The sequence below is a fragment of the Camarhynchus parvulus genome, chromosome 2 (genome assembly GCF_901933205.1).
Source record: "Camarhynchus parvulus chromosome 2, STF_HiC, whole genome shotgun sequence".
Classification (NCBI taxonomy): domain Eukaryota; kingdom Metazoa; phylum Chordata; class Aves; order Passeriformes; family Thraupidae; genus Camarhynchus; species Camarhynchus parvulus.
The window spans coordinates 21,287,830-21,309,890 of NC_044572.1; the positions used below are offsets into that span (position 1 = coordinate 21,287,830).

General features: G+C 37.8%; 1 protein-coding gene across 1 annotated transcript in view; it reads left to right on the forward strand.

Moving 5' to 3' along the window:
• Positions 1-22,061, forward strand: part of ITGA8 (integrin subunit alpha 8) — a 113,644-nt gene that overhangs the window by 22,972 nt on the left and 68,611 nt on the right. The window contains exons 12-15 of the mRNA XM_030944060.1: positions 4,640-4,845; positions 6,914-7,105; positions 19,235-19,280; positions 21,161-21,268. Coding sequence (XP_030799920.1) covers positions 4,640-4,845; positions 6,914-7,105; positions 19,235-19,280; positions 21,161-21,268 — 552 coding nt within the window. The remainder of the gene's footprint in view (positions 1-4,639; positions 4,846-6,913; positions 7,106-19,234; positions 19,281-21,160; positions 21,269-22,061) is intronic.

The following is a 22,061-nucleotide window of genomic DNA, read 5'->3' on the forward strand; positions in this document are numbered from 1 at the left end:
AGATGTGTCTACATCATATGTTTTCCTTGTGATTATTTCTCATTAAGTGCTTAAACATAGTGCATGAAATAATTTTTCTGGGTTAAGTCATTGCTTCTCATGAGTGACTAGTGACCCTTTAAAGATTGAGTTTTACAAGAGAAGAGAAAAGTAACAAGGTGGTAAATGTTATTGCAGTTACAAAAAAAAATCAACAGCAACAGAGCAGAAGCTTTGGCAGTTTCCATGGTGGCTTCATAGAACTCGAATCTTACCAAATTTCTGAGATTAAATTTTGTCATAGTATCACAGCTTTTGAAAATCTTGATTTTTCTGATATACAGAATCAGAAATTATTTAGTCCTACTGATGTATTACAAATGTGAAAGGTTGAAGGAACATTCATCTAAGGTGTAATAGACACTCATTAGACTTTCGGGGTACTTATTTAACTTCTCACTGAACCAAACTATTTCCTGTGCAGGTTATTTCCTGTTAACCCTAGGGTTACTTGGCAGGTCTCATACTTTCTGTGTACCTCTAAAACCACAGTTTATGTCAATAATATAATCAAACTGCTGTTGAGGCCTGTGTGGTCTCCCAGTCTATATCTTAAAAGAAATCTAAAGACTCTTCCTGAGATCCAAACATCCCAAAGAAAACAAAACACAAAAAGCTCTACTGGATAAACATGTCTGATTAGATATGTAGCCTGCCTTTGCTGGTTTGCACATATAATCAATAGAAATATTTATCTGAAAGGAAGAGTAAAGGAGGGGGAAAAAAGGAAAAGGAAATTAACACTTCAAATTCACTTAGGCATTTTGTTCAACTAAAGATGAGGAGGTAGTGGTGGCCTCATCAGTATGAGAAACCTGATTAAATTATTTGCTGAGAAAAAGAACACAGGATTATTAGGAATAGTGCTTTGCTGTAATAAGACTCATAATATGGCTCAAAGATTAGGCTTGTCTTAGGAAAAAAAGTTCTGTAGATCTGGCCCAGCAGTTCTGTGGGTATAGCAAAGTGAGTCATGCAGTTTTATCTGCACCACATCAGGATTGTAGGCAGAACAGGGAAATTGAGCATACTGTTTGAACTACCCGTTAGCTGCCTGTTGCTAATACTGAGAAATCCACAATGAAACTTAATAAATCAAGTTTGCCATCAACTTACAAGCTACATTCCTAGTAAAGAGAGAAAAAGAGAGCACTTTCAATTTAGGCTGAATCAGTCCAATAAAAATAGTGAAATAAACTGTTTACTGGTTTTTTTTATTTGGCCCATATCAAAGCTTTCCACAGTTATACTTTGACCTCTTGACATTTCCCATATTCCTGCTTTTTATTACTCTGCAGGATACAAAGGAATGGCACACAGTCTCAGCAGGTGGTCAGCTTTGTGCTTTTTAAAGATTTTTTTTTTAATCAGAAGGGAAGTAATATTGACTGGTTACTTTTCTGTGTTGGAGCAAAAATTAATACATAATTTATGTTAACTCTAGCATCTTAGTGCAATAATGAAATCTAATTAACCACTTCAAAATGCCACTGCACACTGAACTGCATTTCATGGTTTAGTATTACTGTCCAGGGGCTTTTGCTTTTATTTACTCATATGGCTTTTTAAAAGTAATCACATCAAACTGAATTTGACTCAGAACTCTTAATTTTGTAAATACAAACCCCTACAATTTAAAAAGCCAATTGAAATATCCTATTTCACCAACAAAATGCATCATACTAACCACACAGGCACTTAGAACTCAACAAGTACCCACACCCCCCATACCCCCTTGACTGCTTGCTCTCTAAATAATTAAGTTGTAGAAGGTGGGAGGTAGAACTGAGTATAAAGTAGGGTAAGCAGCAATTGTTTGCTTATTTTACCCAATTGAAGAGGAACCAGGAGAAAGTAAATGAGGATCAGAGAGAGTTGTGTAGCCGACCAACCCTTCCTTTCTAGCCATAGCACACTGCTGTGACAGCACAAAAAAGCAAACTCTAATCCCAAACCTCTAGAATTGCCTAAGGGAGAGTTCCCTCTTGTAGAGGATTTGCTGAAGCAGTGTGCTTTGACCTACAGTGCTCAGCCATGAAAGAGAAGGGGGGAAATTTAAGAGGGTGAGGAAAGGAAGGCCTTGGTGGGGGCAATAAATATGAAGACCTGGAGGAAAGACAAACCAAGTGTTGTGGGTGTTCGAGGTGGCTCTGCTGCCCATAACCAGTTGAAAAATAGATCAGTGTATTAAATGACTGCCCTCCCTCCACCTGTCCCTCAGTAAATCAGAAGATGAGCTGTCTTAGCTACCAGATTCTGGTCTCCCTGGACTGTTCATGCGTTTTATACAGTCATTGTCATTTATTTTAGCAAAACTGAAGTTTTACCAGAAAAATAACCCAGTACTGTACATTTCTAGCTGGGATGCTGTGCTCCCTGTTCAACAAGCTCCAGCTCCTGTCTGCTTGCTTTCTGTATCACCTGGTGAATCTTGTGTTCTGGGTTAGGCTTTGCTTCGAGAGTTTTAGTACACAATAGACAGTCTGTGTTTCTCTTTTCACCATTTTAAGCACTCTAGCTATTGCTCTATGGACCAGGGTTTTAAAGGTATCTGTGTATCTATTTATTTTACATCAGTGTGCTGAGAGCTTTCTGACTCTCAGTCATTTGGTTCCTTGTCATCTCTAAAAAAATCTTCCTTTAGTCTTAAAATTGCTCATTTGTAAAATATTCAAGGGAGCCAAACACATATTTTATTTCATGGTTTCTACAGCACTGATCTCTTTGGGGTCCCAGTGTACTGGGAATATATCTGGACTGTGAGGTACTGAAATAGTAATTGATGATAGTGCTACTGTGTAATGCTTTTAGTACATGGTATATGTAAAATAGCTTATGTTCAAAAGAGCATTCATTATTTCTTTCTGTTGTTGCTATTGTTTCATGGCAACCATTTCAGCTGATATTCTGTGGTCCCAACCACAAACATCTTCCATTAGTAGAGGAAGACTTTTAATGTTTAGTGTGAAAGGAAAGTCCCACCTTTGATGTGAAGTCAGCATCTGCTTCCTTCCTTTTTAGTTATTTATGCCATAGGGCAAAATCTAACATAAAAAATAGGACAGCTGTACCAAACTGACCTGACATTTGGAACTGCGCTTTCCTTTATGGAAACATACTATAAAACTTAGCAGAAAAATAACATTCCTAGAAATATTTTGTCACAGCTTATATAATGTGTAAGTTCTACTATGAAATTATTTTTTTTTCTAGATGAAATATTCTGTGCTAAATTCTACGGTGTCTATCTTAGAATCATAGTGTACATCTGTGGTAAAATAGTAGCTCAGATATTGCTGAATCATACAGATTTTTTTCTGTCAAGATTAGGAAAAACAGTGTAGTACAATTTTACTGTTTGGTTTGCTAATAGATAAAGCCTCATACTGGAAATATGATGAATTGTGAATAGAAAGCTTTCTGTGAGTTTTACAAAGTTTGAAAAAATTTTCACATTAGAGCAAGAAAATGTTTTCCACATTAAATATTCTGTGATCAAGTATTCCTAGTTATTTGCAGTAACAGACTTCCTTAATACAGATGATCAATGACCACTGAATGTAATGCAAATTACTTTATTATTGGGCCTTGAGCAACCTTCAGTAATTAATCTGATACTATCATTTCATATCTCAGAATAATCCATTAAGAATACTTCTGCTTTTCATGAGTCTGTCAATCACACTTTTTATCCTTCACAGTTCGTGAAAGGATCTTTTTATTCCCTCTAAATAAATGTTGGTAACATGTTGTGAAACATTACTATTTAGAACAACAACATGCAAAATATGCTTTGATTGGTCTGTGTTCTTTTACTGATTCTTCTTAGAGTAGCATAATAGACAGACTTTTTCTTCTAAGCATCTTATTTTTATGATTTGATTATGTCCTTTCTCTTTAATACCCAGTACAGAAAATTTATGAGCACTGCAACTACTTGTATACATAATATTGAACAGAAGTGTTTTCAGAAATAGAGCTTTGTCTTTGTCTCCACTTTCTATTTGAAGTGATGAGGCATTCTCTATTAATTGATGCTCTACTTGTGTTTCATTTATGTTACTCACAAATCTGTTGTAAAGTGGTAGAGTTTTTTTCTTTTGGTCACTTACTGATAATTTGAAAAAAACAGATTTAGTACTAAAATTTGTCTCTTGCTGGCACTGTTGGTAAAACAGATCTATAGAATTTGTTTTAGTGACACAGATTCACTCTTAGATTCCTGATTTCAGTATCATCAATTGCAAATTGTAAGTTTGCAGTGTCTCTTGTGGGCATGAGTTGAAGTACAAGCAGTTCTATTTAAACCTAGAAAGAAATATTTTGGCTGTGATTATGGTCAGACACTGGAAGTAGTTGCCCAGAGAGGTTGTGGAGTCTCCATCTATGGAGATATTCAAAACTGAACTGAGTATAGCTGTGGGCAGCCTTCCCTAATTGACCATGCTTTGACCAAGTGTTTGAACTAGGACTCCAGAAGTGTCTTCTTACCTCAGTTAGTCTGACTGTATGATAATTACCAGCTTCTTGTTTAGCAAGTGTATAAACTGTGTTGTTTACCTTCAGTCTCTCAGTGACACTGTTTTTGTGTTTTTTTCAGTTTAGATGATATCCTAGTCGGTGCCCCTCTTTTTATGGAACGAGAATTTGAGAGCAAGCCTAAAGAAGTTGGGCAAGTTTATCTGTACCTGCAAGAAAGTGCATTCCTCTTCCAAGATGCACAAATTCTGACAGGCACTGAAGTGTTTGGTAGATTTGGCAGTGCAATCACACACCTCGGAGATCTCAATCAAGATGGATATAATGGTAATTTGTATGTAATGTAGTGTATTTCTAACACTGAAATTACAAATGCCCAAGCAGCAAATATTGTGTCTGTGCTGTGCTGGCAAAGGCTTTGTAACATATTTGAAATTCATGAGAATTTACACTAATGCTAATGAAACTGATATTGAGACCCAAATCATGAAAAGCGACCGATAAGAGGACAGTCATATTGACTACAGTATGATTTTTTTACTAAATATTAGTATTTTTTTAAAAAAAATACTTTTTGTTTTATAACTATAATGGCATTTAATTACTTGGTTAAGATGTTTCATTTTTTTGAAAGCAGAGTTTTTCTCTCCTCAAATGCTTGGAAGAGTTTGATAATTCAATGAGGCTCAGTACATGGAGCATTTTGTCAACAATGAAAGAACTGAGCAAGTACAGAAGTACTATTTTGGAGTCAGCCTTCCACTGCTACTTAAGTACTAAAAATCTGGTGCATAATGTGTTCTTTCAAATGCTTACAGCACATGCACACAACAAAATGTTCATGTGAGTTAACTGGCAGCCTGAATTCAAGCAACCAGAACAACTAAACTTACTGCTTGATTACCTGTGAAAGCTGGGATACCTTGAGCACCTGGAGTTAGCCTCCTAGACATGATCAGTGGCATCTTGGTTTTCCCTCCATGCATTTCCTTACTTCTTATTTCCAGGATGTTAGGGATCTTCAAAGCAGGTATCTTTGCATCTAAAACACCAAGTTTTTTCCTGGAAGAGCTGTTTTGCACAGTAGCCTTTAGAATAGTGGTCCCACTAAGGAAAAATTAATGAACTAAGGAAAATTAATGAACTAAGGAAAAATTAATTATCTCATGGGCTGTTTTTCACAATGCTCTAGCCACTAGGTTCTAGGGCAATGTCCTCATTGTGTGGCTGCTGTGGGAGGGATCATTCATGTCAGGAGTCATAGAAGTGCACTGGGGTTCAGAGTGCACAAAGTATGAATACCATCCTGTGGGTAGAAGCCATTGGATTGTGACTGCTGAGAGTACCCTCACTGACTTATCCTGGAATCCCACCACGGAGTTCAGCACAGCTGAACCTCGTGGTGGAGAATTCCTGTTTTCTACCTGTGAGCAATAGCAGACACCCTCAGCTACTCTGGGCAGGCTGTGTTGGTCTCCCTTCTCTCCAGAATTCAGATGAGGTAGGCAGAAGACATTTCTGCTTTTCTCTCTTACTGTATAAAGACTAAGAAGACTCTAGAGCCAGAGTCCAGGTGCTCCATTCAAGTTTAATAAAGTCCAGCATCATTTCCTAGATCAGAACCCAAAAATGAGGGCTATAGATAAAAATCCTCTGTTGTTTCCTATTGTCTAGCTCAGCTAGAACAGCTGATGGATCTCAATCTAGACAATATTGTCTCCACATCCTGTGCACAGAAACTAAGAAGAGCACTGTGAATTCTGCTTCTTGGATATGACACCTCATTTTTAAGGATTGAACTGTTTAATTCCACAGTGCCTAAGAGCTCTTGTGAAATTCCTGACTCAGTACTATTCCATCAATAAAATGATTATTTGGTATAGATGAAAACATTATGTTCCACTGTTCTCTTTTGCATTCTGTAGCATTAGGTGTTTGAGGGGGTGAGGTTTTTTGTATGTGTAGGACATGTTATCTGGAAAAAGAAAATTAGTTTTATCTAACAGCTGCTCCTTATGAACAGATGATAGAAGAAATCAAAGAAAATTTGTACCTGTTTAAAAATATGAAAGTAGAAGCAGGTATTCATTAGATCTTGGTTTATTAAAGCTAATTAACTGCTCTGGAAATATGTAGAGGAATCCAGTGTGGACTGGCTATTTAGTATAATTAAATAACCTCTTCATAGGATTATTTTATAAGCTTTTGTCATGAAAGTTTGACACAGAAAAAACCCTGCTAACATTTTGTATATTTGCCTTTAAACTAGAATACATTCAGAAATACAGAATGTTGAAGTTCTTGCATTTTTGTAGCAGAAGCAATTTGGGTCTATTTTCCTGCAGGGTGTTTTAATTTTAATTGTGTCCTTTTTTTTTTTTTTTTTCCTCTGCAGACATTGCTATTGGTGCACCATTTGCAGGAGAAGACAGAAGAGGGAAAGTGCTCATTTACAATGGACACAGTAATGGGTTAAACCCTAACCCTTCCCAGGTTCTCAATGGAGCCTGGGCCTCTCAGTCCATGCCTTCGGGATTTGGCTTCACTCTGAGAGGAGACTCAGATGTAGACAAGAATGATTACCCAGGTAAGATTTTTGCACTAGAAAGGGAATTTTATACTTCCATACTCTGATAAGTTCATCATGCCTAAACTGCTCCTTTTGGAAGGCAGAGGTCAGAATAAAGGATAGACATTTCTGGACAGTTCTAGTTTGCTTTCATGAGAGCTAAAAGCAGACAAAACAAATACTCCCTTTCCTGTCAAAAGACATGATCAGAAAGTCAAGAAAGGGCTGAAATAGTTGTATTAACATAAAACATGTGAAGTTTACAATGAAAACCTTAACCCTTTTCCCCCACTTCCAAAAACAGAATGGTCTCAGCTTATTGAACTTGTAAGGTCTCCATCATCCTGGCATTCTTTCTTAATTAAAAACATGTTGCATTGTAGAACAAGGGATTGGTTTGGTTGTGTTTCTGAGTTGTTTTTGCTGACCAAAGAGACACTGAGCTATATATAGTTAATGGCTTTGCATTACAAAAAAGCAGAGAGAATGCAAATTGCTTAAAGCTATTTTATTTGGGCCTTTACATCCCTTTTATGTTTTCATTTTGAGATATAGACCTTTTTAGGTTAGCTTTGATTCTTCCTAATGAGTTAACCTGACATGCATTCACATTTATCAAGTTTGTAACATTTATTAAGTTTTTTCAGGGAAGCATTTGTTTTTTAAAGAAAATTTTTCCTACCATCTAAGTAGTTTGAATGTAAGCGTGCTTCTATTTACTCTCTCATCTGGAAACAAATCTGTTCTGTTTCTTCTCATCACAATTCAGAAGCCTTAGTAAGGGTGTGTAGTAAAACATGGTATTGTCTTACTGTGAAAGGTTCACCCACAGTAAAATCCTAACAGTCCATGCTTCCCTGACTTACTGTGAAATCACTCTTGTTAACCTGGGTTTTTTCAAGGCTAGAGTTCTTAAAAGTTGTACTATTTCAAAAGTGAAAACTGTGATTTTTCAAAGGGACAAAACCAGGATCTTTTACCTTTCTGAGATGGATTGTAAAAGCCTTGAAAGAGGTATCTTTCCAAAAGCAGAAGGCAATTTCTGGGAAGGGGTGTTTACAATAGAAATTACAGTTTTACAAACAGAAAAGCTGACTGCAGAGTAATAAAGTGAGGCTATTATGAGACTAAAGTAAGATCTTTAGCATTAGAGAGAAGAAAGGGCTTTTAAACACTGTTCTGACTTTTTGTTTGCATATTGTTGATGTTGCTATTAATAGTCTTTCATTGTCCATGACTAATGAGGTTCTCTTGGACAACAGAGCTCTTTATTAAAGTTTCAGCATTTAAACATTTCCTGAAGCACCCACAAGGCCCCCAGCAAAACCAAAGGAAACAGGATATTGCATTCCTGGCATTTCTAAGATTGGAAAGATAGAGGGAAGGGAGAGATTCTTTGACTTACATAGAGAAGAGTAGAAGTCTTACTGCTGTATTAACATACTTTATGTGGAGCATCTTTTTAGCTAATTTGTGGAAAATTTGGGTGATGAGTCTTGATCTTTCTAAATGTGCACTGAGGAATTGTAGTATAATTGTGTTATTTGTCTGTCATTGTGGCCTCCACCATGCATCCTACTTGCAGAATTTCACATTGTGTTATCAGCTCACTATGTGTTAGAGCATTTGGTTTTATTACAGGAATTACCTAATCAAAAAATGAAAACAAACAAAAGAAACACCACCCGACATTTACTATAACTAGCTTTTCCCCTGGATGAGCAGTCCACAGCGCTGCTGAAAATCTCTCAGAAAATGAGAAGAAAAATCCCTTACTATGAGTCAGCCTCTTCCCTAATTCATGAAGATTTAGAGCACCAAAACAGAGCTGTAAAAATAGTGCAAACATGGCACAATGCTAGCACAAAAATAGAGTGCCTTCCTATGGGAAAAGGGGAAAAAAAAGGAAATAATATATGGAAATGCAAGCCTAGGACAAACACTCTAGGCAATGAATCCAGTAATCCTTCTTCTGTCAAAGAGCTTTCCTTCTTCACCTCCTGACGGAAACGCCTAAGGGCACCCCTTGTAAAAGGAGGAAACAAGGTACTGAAGTTGGAAGGATTAGGAAGGAAGTTTTATGTTAGAGAAATGGGGTCTGGCTGACAACAGAAAGTCTAGAAAATTAGCCTTTAATTCCATGCTTCCCAAAATACTGTTTGTGCCTGTGATTCAAAAAAGGTTGTGAAAGATTAGGGGGACAAAAATCACAAAAATTTTCATTTAAGCTTTCTAGTGTGTATATGCTAAAAGTAACCATTTTATAAAAGATAAATGTAATAAAATCAGGTTATTCTGACTTAACACTCCTTCAGTTCAGTTCTGTTCTCTCATCTCCCAGAGATGAGAGACAGCTGTAATGTCTGGTTGCAGGTATGAACATATATTGCCCCGGTGTAAGGTGAGATTCTCCAAGCATGTAGCTCTTCCATGGCTAGAGTTCAATTGTTCAAGACTGACCTATACAACTATAGCTGTGCTTGTATAATTTACTGAAGCACTTGTGGCTGACATTGTTCATAAGGCAGCATATCCATGCTAGGAAATGGGAGTCTGAGAATTTGGAGTTACTCTGCTGTTTCATTTCTAGTGCACTGTATAGCATTTTCAGACCTTTTAGAGGTTCAGGCCTTCTTTAAATCAGACCATAAGGTAATGTTTTTGGGAGCAGGTCACTGACCTAGAGGGCAGAAGATACCACCTGTTCACATGGCTTCTTACCACAGACCACTGAGCTTTATCCTGGGATGGCTGTACTGACCCCTACAACCAGTGCTCTTTGATAACAAGTTGGGTAATGCAGTTCCTAAAAAGTGAGGGTGAATCACAGTCAAATTTTTCTCCCAATGGAAAAAGGTTAAATCCTCTCTTGGCTGGGAGTTCAATTCAAACTGAGATCTATGTATTAGTTTTCTGGAGAAGAGAGACCATTTGGTATAGGGAGTAATATCTTCCTCTCTTCATCCAAATGCCAGTATAAGCTCAGGAACAGAGAAGGAAACAGGGAGCAGATGAAGCCTCCGTAGTACACAGAGCACTTCAAATCCCTCAGCTTTACTGTGAATGGAGTGGTTTCTCTTTTCTCCTCTTCCTGCAACTCCTGCCACCAAAGGGAGAGAGTCTCCCCCACCCCCCACTTTCTGGTTTTCTTTAGGAAAGGCAGAAAGAGTCTCTTGTCCCCCATGACCCCAGCTGTATAATAAATTTGGGAGAAAACTGATCACAGGCAGGTTTAATGGTGGAGTAGCAGAGCAGACATGGAAGAACATAATACAGCCATACTGATAGAGATAAAAGCTCTGTCTAGCACCATAGCATGTTTCCATCAGTGGCCAACAATAGATATCCTGGGAGTTGTGATATTTCCCAGAATATTCACCCAGCATTAACCAATCAGAATATCAGGATGGCCCAGAGTAAGAGATGGCACCTCCAAAATTAGTACCATTTGACAGACTTTACTTTCATGAATTTGACTAATCAGCTGTAGAACTCATGCAGACTTTTGGCACATGCAGCATTCGTCAAGGGACTCCACAGCCCAGCTGAATTGCCTGTGAAAAAATAATTCTCACTGTGTCCTAGTCAAATCTTGAATGTTCCACTGGACAGTTTCTAGTTCTTACAGTGAATAGACAGTGAACAGTTCTGCAGTCCAGTTATTTTACAGATTTCCAACATACTTCCTCTATCCGCCATGCATTTAGCGGTCCTCTGGAAGGAATTCTAATATATTTAATTGTTCCTTGTGCAGTGGAGAATGGCACACCAGTTCTTCTGTACCAAATAATTGTTCAGTCTTGCCACCACTGCTGCCTCTTCTTCTCTTCATATATTTTTATGTAAGGAGCAGTTAGTAGTTTATGACTTGTGTATGGGCAAAGTATTGTTTCTGATAAAGATTTTACCATTGACCTGGGTTTCATACTTAACCAACATAAAAAAAGAGCTGTATCTTCTCTATTGAGAAGAAAATCAGAATTAGTACTTGGAAAAACAATAATCCCAAATATTTTTCATTGCTATCAGTAATTATGTTTGTACAAGAAAATCAAGTGGGCAAGGAACTGTGGTCTGGGCTTGAGGGTACATGGCACAGCACAGCTCACTATTATCAGATGAAACCACTGGAACAGGATGGCAGTACCCATATTCCCTTTTGTGAAAGGTCTTTGGCCCAGACCTTTTCCAGCTGCTGTCTGGGAGAGTACTAGCTTACACACACTAAAATCACAGCTAATCTGTACTAACAACACAAAAATATGGACAGTACTTACACAGTGCTCGAGCACGTGCCCTGCCTTTATTGCACAAGCACAGGGTACAGACAGCTGAATAACTAACTAGTCAACATCTTACCTAAAAATGGAACTTTCCCTGGTAGGGTCAACATGCAGACAGAGCTGCTTTTCCTTCTTGTTAGCAGTTCTGTCAGTGTAGTGACCATCTGTCCAGCTGTCCTGGCCCAGGTGTTGTCACTGTAACAGTAACAGACCTCTCAGCATTGTGAAAATACTGAGATTTTTTCAACAGGGAAGACTGAGTTTTGTTACTAAGTACAACCTTTGGTTTACATCTCTGCAGCTTTCCAGGAGGGAGTTCTGTAAATTGTGTCATCCTTACAGACACTCCAGATGTTATGTACCCAGAACTGCTCCTTTATCAGCACAGACAGGGGTGATAATATGGAAGTCTCTGCTTTGCAGCCTTGGAGGCAGAGGGAAACTTTCAACCTGGAGAAGCAGCAGAGCAGAAAACTGTGCTGATCTTCCTAGCAGTTGTGTTGCTCATGCTGCTACCCTCTCTGTGCTTGTGTTCATCACCTTCTGCCCCAAACAGAGGGCTCCTCCTCACTTAGCTGGAGTGCAATGCCAAGCAGTGGTGATGGTGGTAATTAATGGATGATGCTCCTTTCTCTGTAGTCATGTAAGAAGCAGAATCTAATTAAACTTTATAGTCAGATAAGACTAGTAAAAGGAAGCAGGTAAAGGATATCAGTCAGATAGGTTGTGCCAAGCCATGCTGTGCAGCTTTCCCAGTCTCCTAAACATGACACTGACAAGCTTAATACCATACTTACCTGAAATACTCAGTAACTCTCCAGTACACAACATGGACCCAGTATTTGAAGGAAAAGACCAGTTAATCCTCCTGAGGTACATCTACACTGGTAAATGAAATATGCTGTCTTTGGTTCTGAACTATCACTGAACACTACCTGTGCACACTATCAAACTCACTTTTTTGCCAAAACAGGGTTACTGCGTGCTCACTTTTGTAGTCTAATAATTGGCATGGGTGAACTCTGTTAGGGCTATTTTAATGATACCACTGCATATAGTAAAGATACAGCATACAGGCACATTCCTTGCCACTGTTTTACTAGCAGTGACATAATTGTAACATCTTTCAGCAGGTGATCCATTTCACTGTTTTCTGACAACTCATGTTCTAAGGTCATATTCAAAAGAGAAGATCTGATCTCACTTCTGCTGCAATAGTAAAAACTGGTTTAACGCCATTATTCTGGATTGACAGTCATGAAAAAAACTAAATGGGATTAAAGAAATAAGGGAGGTGATGAGATTGAAAAAATGTAAAAGATGGGCTTTCCCCTTCAGTTTAAGTGCAAATATAGTGGTAGCTGGAATTCTGTGCCAAGGTGAGGACGTGGCAGAGCAGCACTGTGCTGTGTCTGAGGTGATCCTAGTGAAGGCTGTAACACAATTTGTATAACCATGGGATTCTCTGTAACAGCAGCTCTGCAAGGTTTGCATAAAGACATTCTGAAATACCTGCCTCAGCACAATCTTCCTGCCTGTCTTCTGTGCTGGGACATCTGGGATGCATAATAACATCTTTCAAGGCAGCTTCCACTGTCCTGTACATCTGGGGCTTTTAGGGCCCCTTTGCTCCATCCTGAGCTTTATGTGTGTTATCAAGGCCTGGAGCAGGGAATGAAGCAAAGGCATGCATTTTGAATCATAGTTTATTTTATTTATACATTTATTTGTCTTTTTCTATTAACATAGTTCAATTTTCATAGGAACAAAAGAAATCCATTAATCTATTTAATGGGAAAGAAATTTGTTTCTTTTGGCTTCTGGGCATCTGTTCAAAGCTGGCCCCACTGAGTGCCTGTAGTCTGTGATTATCTAGGTGATGATGCTGCACTTCCAGCTGGTTCATCTATCTGTACAGGGCTCAGACATTTGTAGGCTGTAAGGTTTCCACCCTCACATTTCAGCATATGTTCAGTCACTTGATGGCTGATTATAGCTCAGCAAATAGTTTATAATGAATAACTTATTCAACTCATTAAACTTGCTTTCTTCTTGTGGCATATCCTCCCAAAGACTGGGGTTTCTTTGGATGTGTCTCTGAATCAGGATGATTTAACCAGTTTCTATTAACAGTGTGGGTAGATTCAGAACAGTGCTTTGGATGAAATCACTATTCAAAGACTGTTGATTAGTTAATTGCTCAAATAAATTATGCACTATTATCTCTGCTCCCTGCCTGTTTAGATGCTTGTGTAAGTCTTCCTTATTAACTTAAGAGAGTCATTCTGGAATCAGTGTGACTGAAGCATCATCTTCAAGGTATCCTACTTCAGCACAAACCCAGCTGTTTGTCTGTTCTTTTGGTTGTTCTTTAGAGTCAAGCCTTTATCAGCTCAGGAAAATGCAAAAAGGCATCTTCATGCCTTGTTATCTTGGACTCAGTTATTATCTTAAGAATATCATAGTAGTTAGTTAGAATATCATAGTACTTAATATTAAACTACTCTATAAACATTTTAAGAAGGAAAGAAGTGTAATAAGAAGACAAAATTTCCACAGAATTTCAGTAATCCAGTCTAATCTTAATAAAACAGGAATATTTAACAGCTCCATCTGCTGAGTACATTAACTCAAACAGCAGGAAGAAAATCCTCAAATTTCTTTCTGAGAGGCCAGGGTTCTCCAGATTAATAAATTTTTTTGGGAACAGTAGGCATTGTGCCAACAATATTACAAATAGGAATCTAGCGATGATTAGATTATGAAGTTGGTCCAGGAGATTTGTGGAAGACAAACAAATTTAATCAATGAGAAGCTGCATCTGCTCTGGTAAGAGAGGACTGCTATGTGTGGGAGCCAGAACAATGTCTTGTGTTCTGCCAGCAAATGCAGAAAAGCTGAAGTGCTTCTACCAGATAATTATTTTTTCACTTGAATAATCAGTCAAAAATATAGTGGCAAGCCAAGAATTGTGTACAAATATGTTGATTTTATGGGAAATTATTGTCTCTGTAATTTTAGATATGCTTTTCTAAAATTCCTTACAATATTATATGAAATCACAGTATTGTGCCCAATAGAATGTAAGAGTAAAGCAGTTGATCCCAGTAAGTAGTGCTTTACTTAAGTGACAAATCATTAACTGTCCTCTTTGGGATTTTTTTTTTTGTAATATAATGAATAATATTGTTGTGTTGTTAAAGTTACCTGTTACAGACCTGCTACAAGAATGGTTTAAAAACAGAGGATTAAGGTAGCTGAGAATTATAGGATTGCAAGAAAGTGACTCTGCTTTGAATGATGGCTGTTTTGTTTACTCAAGAATTTGTTTAACTAAAATTATTGAGTAAAGGTGGCTATGCTGAACACGCCTGTGTCTTTGACTGTGGTCAAGCCTGAATTGATGGCTATGTAAAGGCATTTTTATTCTAGAACTTTCCTACTGAGATTTGGGTTTGTAATGCACACTGAAATCCTAGAAAACAAATAGAGATGTGGTCATGGGCCTTTTTGGCACCTGATCTGATGAGGAAAATAAAAAAGCAAAAAGGCTCACACAGAATTTTTAATTGAGTTTATAGTTAGGCGGTTTTCTCCCTTGTACAAAATTTCCATTAGCACCTGTACTCTGGTAGAATGTAACTGTTTTCCAGTCCCTTTTTATACTGTACAATGAAGCTGACAGACTGCATGAAGTTGTGTTTAAAGCTGTCAGCAAATCATTCTGAGTCTCCAGATTTATCACTTTCCTGCCTGTGTTCTGGTAGAGTTGCAGCAGGGAGGTGACTCAGCTGTTGTTTCATTTTGGGTTTCTGACAAGTGAGGTGTTTGCCAGTCATGTAGTTGTTCGCTGGTTGTTTTTCTTAGCCGTTGTCCCCTGTGTACCGATATGAGACACCATGTCTTGGCAATTTCTCTTGGGATTGCTAGACAGGCTGCATCTCTCAGAGAGAATGGGGATCACCTTTAAAAATAGGAGGGAATCAAAAAATATTCTTGAGTTAATAAATGAATATGTCTTGTTGAGACTGGAAGTAGGATTTTGTTGATCTTCCTACTTCCTTCGTTTGAAGGTTTAGTGAGCATCATGGCAAGTTTCTGCCCTTTATCACACAGTGTTTCAGGTTTGGCACAGTCACATGGCAGAAGGTGCAAGTGAACTCACAAGCTCACAGTGTCCCTTTCAGGGCCATCACCTTAAATTTTTATCTCAGAAAATAGTCTTCTCACACCAGACAGCATCTTGCAACCTTTCTCTTCAGAGCAAAGTAACTGAAGTATTTGAAAAAAGCATTAGGATTGTTTAACTTTGTGCAGTGCCCTTGACTTCAGTTAAGTCCCAAAGACACTTGTTTCAGCATTAAGCTCTGCAAACCCCACCAGCTGAGACTTTATTGCGTACAACCCTCAAGCTGTGTTAAAAAGGGAAGTTAAAAATTCCTGTGGAGTTGCTCCATGTTTGTTTTCTTAATTTTTGCAGTGTGGTTGTGACCCCACAGTTCATTTATTCCTCAAAAGCAATGAGGCAGAAGCACATGGGTGCTGATGCCAACCCTTCCTTACAGATCTTGGCTCTCTGCAGGTGAGCAGCTGATAGAAAATCTTCTCAAACAGACCGTGTAGGCAAAGTGATAATTTAACTAAACCAATGAGGTCCCTCATCATCCCAGAAACATGACATATGAGAAAAGAAGAACTGAAGGGGATTTTGTGATTCTTACACTTTTTTGTCTTTGTTTTTATGTTTTAATCACACATTTTAATCTGAACTTGAAAAAAATCCCTCACTGATGCAAAGGAGTAGGCGTAGGCTTTTCTTCAGGCTCTCTTTGGAAGGGTATGAGGAGTTAAGCTGGTTTTTTTAAGCTGGCTTCTTTTGCCCTGTAATTGCATGTTAAAACCTTGTTTTTCAGCTAGTGATCTTTGCATCAGTGATATTGCATGTGCAGCATTAACAAAAATTAATAAAGAAAACTTCTGTTTTTAGAGGGGGAAAGTTGCCAAAATTCAGATAATTTAGACATTTCATGCATTTTTTTCACAGAAATGATTAGTAACTTTTCTTCTACAGAACATTCAACAAATTCAAAACTTCTTGTAAAAGTGCTCTGATTGGATGTGTATTCAAATCTCATGCATTTGTATCAACATCAAAAGCGATTTTTTCCAGTTATGGGTATAGAAGTTGCACCCCACAAAGCAATGAAAGAAGGAAGAGTGAAAATACCGCTCTGTAACAGAAGAAGACAAAGCAAAGAAAGATCCCTAATTAATCTGCCAGTGAATGCTCTGCTTGAATATATAATAATTTTGTCCTTACACTAGAAGTTACTACTGGCTATACATGTGGGGAGGTTTTTTTACTTTTCATTCTTAATTCCACTTTCTCTACTCAGTGGTTTCACTCATTCAAGCTCTTTAGATCAAGAATAAGCATGGCTTAGGCCAGAAAACAAATGACATGTCAGGGTAAAAGAGCCTCCCAACAAGAGCAGGAGAGTACAGTCCTAGCTGTCCTTAAAGTCTCAAAGGTGGTGCTGTGATTGGGGATCCTCATCCTATTTGCTGTGTCTCCAAACCTGGCTGAAGTGGCAGTGAAGAAAGATTGCTCATGGAAAACCAGTCTTTTGGTGGCTGAGGCCTATATTTGCTCGTCTAGACCCATCACCCTCTGTCTTCAAATAAGCTGGGCTCTGTCCCAGACAAATCAGGATTTAACCATTAAGCAGATGTATAAAATCCTCTTGAATATTCAAGTGGGGATGCTGAGATAGAGGGTGCCTTTGCCCAGCAGTACATACTGAAATTTCATTTGCTCCCACCAGTGAGGCCAGCTGTGTCTGACAGACTCATTCTTCTCACCTTCAGGTTCTAATGGACTGCATTTTAGTAAGCTTACCCAAGTTGTGTGTTTAACCTTTATTTTTTAATGAAAGAGCATATTATGAAATCATCACTAGGCCAAGATCTGAATAAGTCTTGGATGTCTACCTGTTTTGTCTCTCAAACATAACCCTGAAACCTTCTGAGTTATCAGGTCTGGTATGAACCAGTACATTTCCTAAGTCAAGTCTTACAGAATTCACAAAAAATGCCCAGCTGGGAAGAGCAGAATAGAAACCCCTTCCATCTTGTCTTTCACTTCTGTTCATAACATAATTCTGTTCATTACAGAAGAAAACACCACCAAACACAAAACTCATAAAAAGCAAAATAAAAATCAACAAAATAATTAATTTTTAGCGGGTTGCTATGAGTGCCATGATAAGTGAGCTGCCAGGAAAAGTTCTGTTTGTGTGTGGTGCAGCCCTCGTGGTGATGGTTTTGTCTCAATTAGTTGTTTATTTTAGAGGAAAACATCTTTCTCTTTTGGTACTGTGGGCAAGTTGTCTATAAAAGCTACCAAAGAATACGACGTACAAATGTCCCAAAAAGGAGATAAAAACACTTATTTTCTTCTGCTATTTAAAGTGTTCCTGACCCTTAAACATATTTCTCTAAGGCAAATGAAATTAGAAAAATGTAAATGTTTTACAAAAAGAGGATCAGATCCATAAACTGTCCGTGTCTGCTCCTATTAGGACATTATTAATGGAATTCAGTGAAGGACTGGCTGTTGCCCATGTGAAGTATTTGTTTGTACTTTTTTTGAAATCCTGACCATCTGAAAGATGGAGAAGCACTAGAAAATACACTGCCAGCCCTGGACCAAACCCATCCAGTTAATTAACATCAAAGCTTGGCATTTCCATCATGCTCGATGACTTCAGGGCTTCTTAAGCAAACCAGTGCCCCAACTATAGAAGCAGCAAGTAAGGGTTTGTTTACAAGCCCAAGTACTCATTTAATTAACTTGCTTAGATCAATTTAGGTTGCCAGTCTGTACCACTGCTGTTGTAAGGCTCAGTCTTCTGAATTGGATACATGTCAGTGTTGAATGATAGCAGTAGCAGAGTGAAAGCTGTGCCCAGATGGACTCTGGGGGCTTTGAAAATGATCCAAAGCTCTTTCCAAAGGCAGAGGCAGGAGGAAACTTGATCCTTTTTCTTCATGGCTTGGCTCCAGTTTTTCTCCAGGAGGCCTTAATGGATTAGCAAGCCAGTCTGGATCTTTCCAGAGATCACTAGATGGGGACTCCAGGCAGAAAGAGGAAATATTCTGGCTTGTAGATTCTCAAATCCAGGCCAATGACCACTGACAAAGACATGCCCAAGTCCCAGTGTAGAACCTGTGTTGTTGACTCCTTCTGTCAGGGAAAATGACAGCTTTAGATGGATAACTGTTGTAAGCATTTTCTCATATTGCCACAGTGCTGGAAACATTAGAGGCTATGAAATCAGACATCCTCTGCTCTTGCATTGTGTTTATTTGCAGAGATGTAATGCCCAAATTAATGAACAAATCACTTAAAACACAAAGCAGAATGGAAGGATTGTCAGGAAAGAACACCATAAAGTTTCAACATGACTTATATGAAACTGGCAAGAAATTCTTTTGCAGCTCTTCATTTAATGGACAGTTAAGGATTTGGAATAAAATACATAGAGTTTAATGGAATTACTTCCTCTGTAACAAAAGCTGGAGAGAAGTGAGATTGTGACGTGGGTGACATTGTGTTAAAAAGTTTGGCAGTTACTGGTTTCAACTGAGACATTTTTGACACCATCTCTGACAGGTGAAATGTTTTCCTTCAGGTAAAACACACTTGTGTTCTTCACACTCGTGAAGAAAACTGCTTAGAAAGGAATTATCATATTTGTTTTATGTTACTGCAATGGTAATGTAAATAATCTAATTTATGATGGAAAAAAAATGTGTGAGAGATTACTGTATAGCTATTCTGAAACCATTTTGGTTTTTCCAGATTTAATTGTGGGTGCATTTGGAGCTGGAAAAGCAGTTGTTTACAGGTATGTGGTAAATACAGTGGATTTGATATTTCATTTCTTTGGTGGGAGATATTAAAATTAATAAATGCCATATTCGTATTTCCCTGTTGCAGTGTGTAAAAGGTGGTCATTAGAGATTATAAATTAAACCTCTTTTGAGAAATAATGTTTTTTTTCCCATGCTCAAAACCTGTAATTTTCAATGAAAATTTCCATGCTTACACTTAGCTCAAGCAGCTTCTAGAATGACTCTTTAGTTAATTTTAAATAAGAAATTTAAAAGGCATGGGGTTGAAAATTAATTTCTTTCCTGGGGGATAGATGTTACTAAGAAATTTTAAAGTGACAAATCTTCAGAGATTGTGTATGTTAAGACATGAACCATTTATTGAAAATAAAGACTGCTACTTTTAGCCTCAGTTTAAAAAAAATGCACAAGATCCCACTTTACAAAACAAAAAGTTGTTGCTGACTATGGAGTTTCACTAAATACACTTTTTGATTAGATGTAAAATTTGAAGCTACCAAATACATAAACATTTGCATAAAATCTTATGTTCTCTTAGTCCAGCCATGCTGACACCTCATTTCATTTAAGCATTCACCATCCATTGCCACAACATGTGGTCATATTTCTGATTCCTGTCTGGCTTCTTGTTGTCTGTATTCCCAACAGCACCTGACTGAGAAAAGGCATGTTCTGCTTCCCAACTGAATGTTTGTGACAGCATGCGAATGTTATAAAACAGGAATGTTGGCTTATCTCAGCTAATGCTGTGGGTGCAGTGAGAAGTCCTCATTTTCCTTCTGTGCTATGAAACAATCATGCAAATACTTTGCAATGCCATGAGTGACTGCACAGGATAAAACATTGAAGAATTAGATCCACTGTGTATTTTCAATAACAATAAAATGTGTTCTATGTAATTTAATAAAGTGAATAGCAGGAGGCCATTTCATGGCCAGAATGTATAAAATATGCAACTTGTCATACTGTTGAAATAGAATTTTATTACTGAAATTTTCTAGGCAAAAAAAGGTTTTCCCTGTTGCATAAAAGTGAAGAGAGTAATTTTATTTTTTAATGTCTTGCTAAAGTAATATAAAGAAGTAATCATAAAAGCTCAGATGTGGATCAAAATATCAGGAAAGTTAAAAAACAGTGATTTTGTAAGTTACTGTGAACAGTATTGCTGTCTTAAAAAATCAGAATCTGGACACATACTTGTTATTATTTGTCTTCTAAACTGCTTGCAGTTATAGATTGATTATCTTATCCTTAATAACAGCTTCAGAGGGATGGTTTCTGTTACCAGAACTGTATATTCATGTACTCAGCACAATTTACTGGTGATTATTCCTGATTTACAAAGTCAGTTGTCTCCAAGAAATGTCAGAGTTTACTTCATTATTGGCCCAAGATAGTCTACACCAACTTCTACTTTAACCAAATCATGTTTATTTTTTTTAAGAGTCTTGAAACAGACATTGTAAGTTGGAATATATCATTATTAATGGAGACAGTACAGAATAAATCTGCAAGATGGCCAAAGGACTGCTGTAAAACCCAAAAAGGCAAACTCTGTCCCTTTGAGAGAAGTCAGTGTGATGAAATGTGTCTGATCTGCCTCAGTCCTGGGACACATCTATTGCTTCACCATAGGGTACTGTTTCTGTGATGTGTTAACGTGAGATATTTTTTTTGTGTGAATCTCAGTAGGATTCTGATGGGGGAAAAAAAAGTTCTTTTGGCTATGAGCAGCATTATAAAGCTGTGTTCTCCCAAGTAACCCTACATCTCTGGCTTCTTTGCAGCCAACTCAGTTCAGTGTTTTCTCTGCTGCAACTTACGTACTAATGTGCTCCTTCTGAATGTGGTGAACCTTATTTCTGTCTCCCAGAGCCAGACCTGTAGTGACAGTGAATGCTCATCTTATTCTGAACCCCATGATTGTGAATCCAGACAATAAAACCTGTCAGCTCCCCGACTCTCAACTTTTAGTGGCCTGGTAAGTCGATGATTACTCAAAAAATATCCTTATCCCCTTTTTCAGATAACTTCTGTTCCTTAATTTTATTGCAGCTCTTTGTTAATGTTTTCAAAGTTCAGAATGCTGAAACATGCTCTGAGCACAACAAAACCCCCCTACATAGAAATCTTTTGGGTATTTTCCAGTACTTAGCAGGTTCTCTAACCAATTGTGGTAGGTAGAAGTTGAGTCCTTTGATACACTGAGTCTCCTTCTGCATAGGAGGATGCTCAGCTCCTGGGCAAGCTGCAAAGTCATATGCAATGTTTAGATGAATGAAACATGAAACAGCTAAAATGGACAAAACACAAAACACAGTCATCTGTTTGTTGACAAAATGTAACCGTGAAAGTGATGCAGAGCTGGTGGCCCTCCATTTTCTCTTGGAGAAAGACAGACCTTAGTCCTTTGTGGAAGAGAGAAGGTATTTGGCTGGCCATCCTGAGAGAAGTTCACAGGATGTTGTTTCTGGCTGTCTTTGGCCAGAGGAAAGTTTTTTTTAGCACATCACACAGGACAATGTTTCAACCATCCTTAAAAGAGAAACTCTTAACCACAGTAGCATTTAAATTTGAAAAGAAAAAAAAAAGAACAAAACAACCCAACATAAAAGCTAATTAAAACAATTTAAGATCAGTTACAAGTACAGAATGCTTGCAGGACATTTGGAGGCCAACTAATAGCACATAACCCTACATAAAGGCACATTTACTGCACTAGAAAAAAGTCACTTTGAAAGGACCCCAGGAACAGTTGACAAAAGAGGCTATTA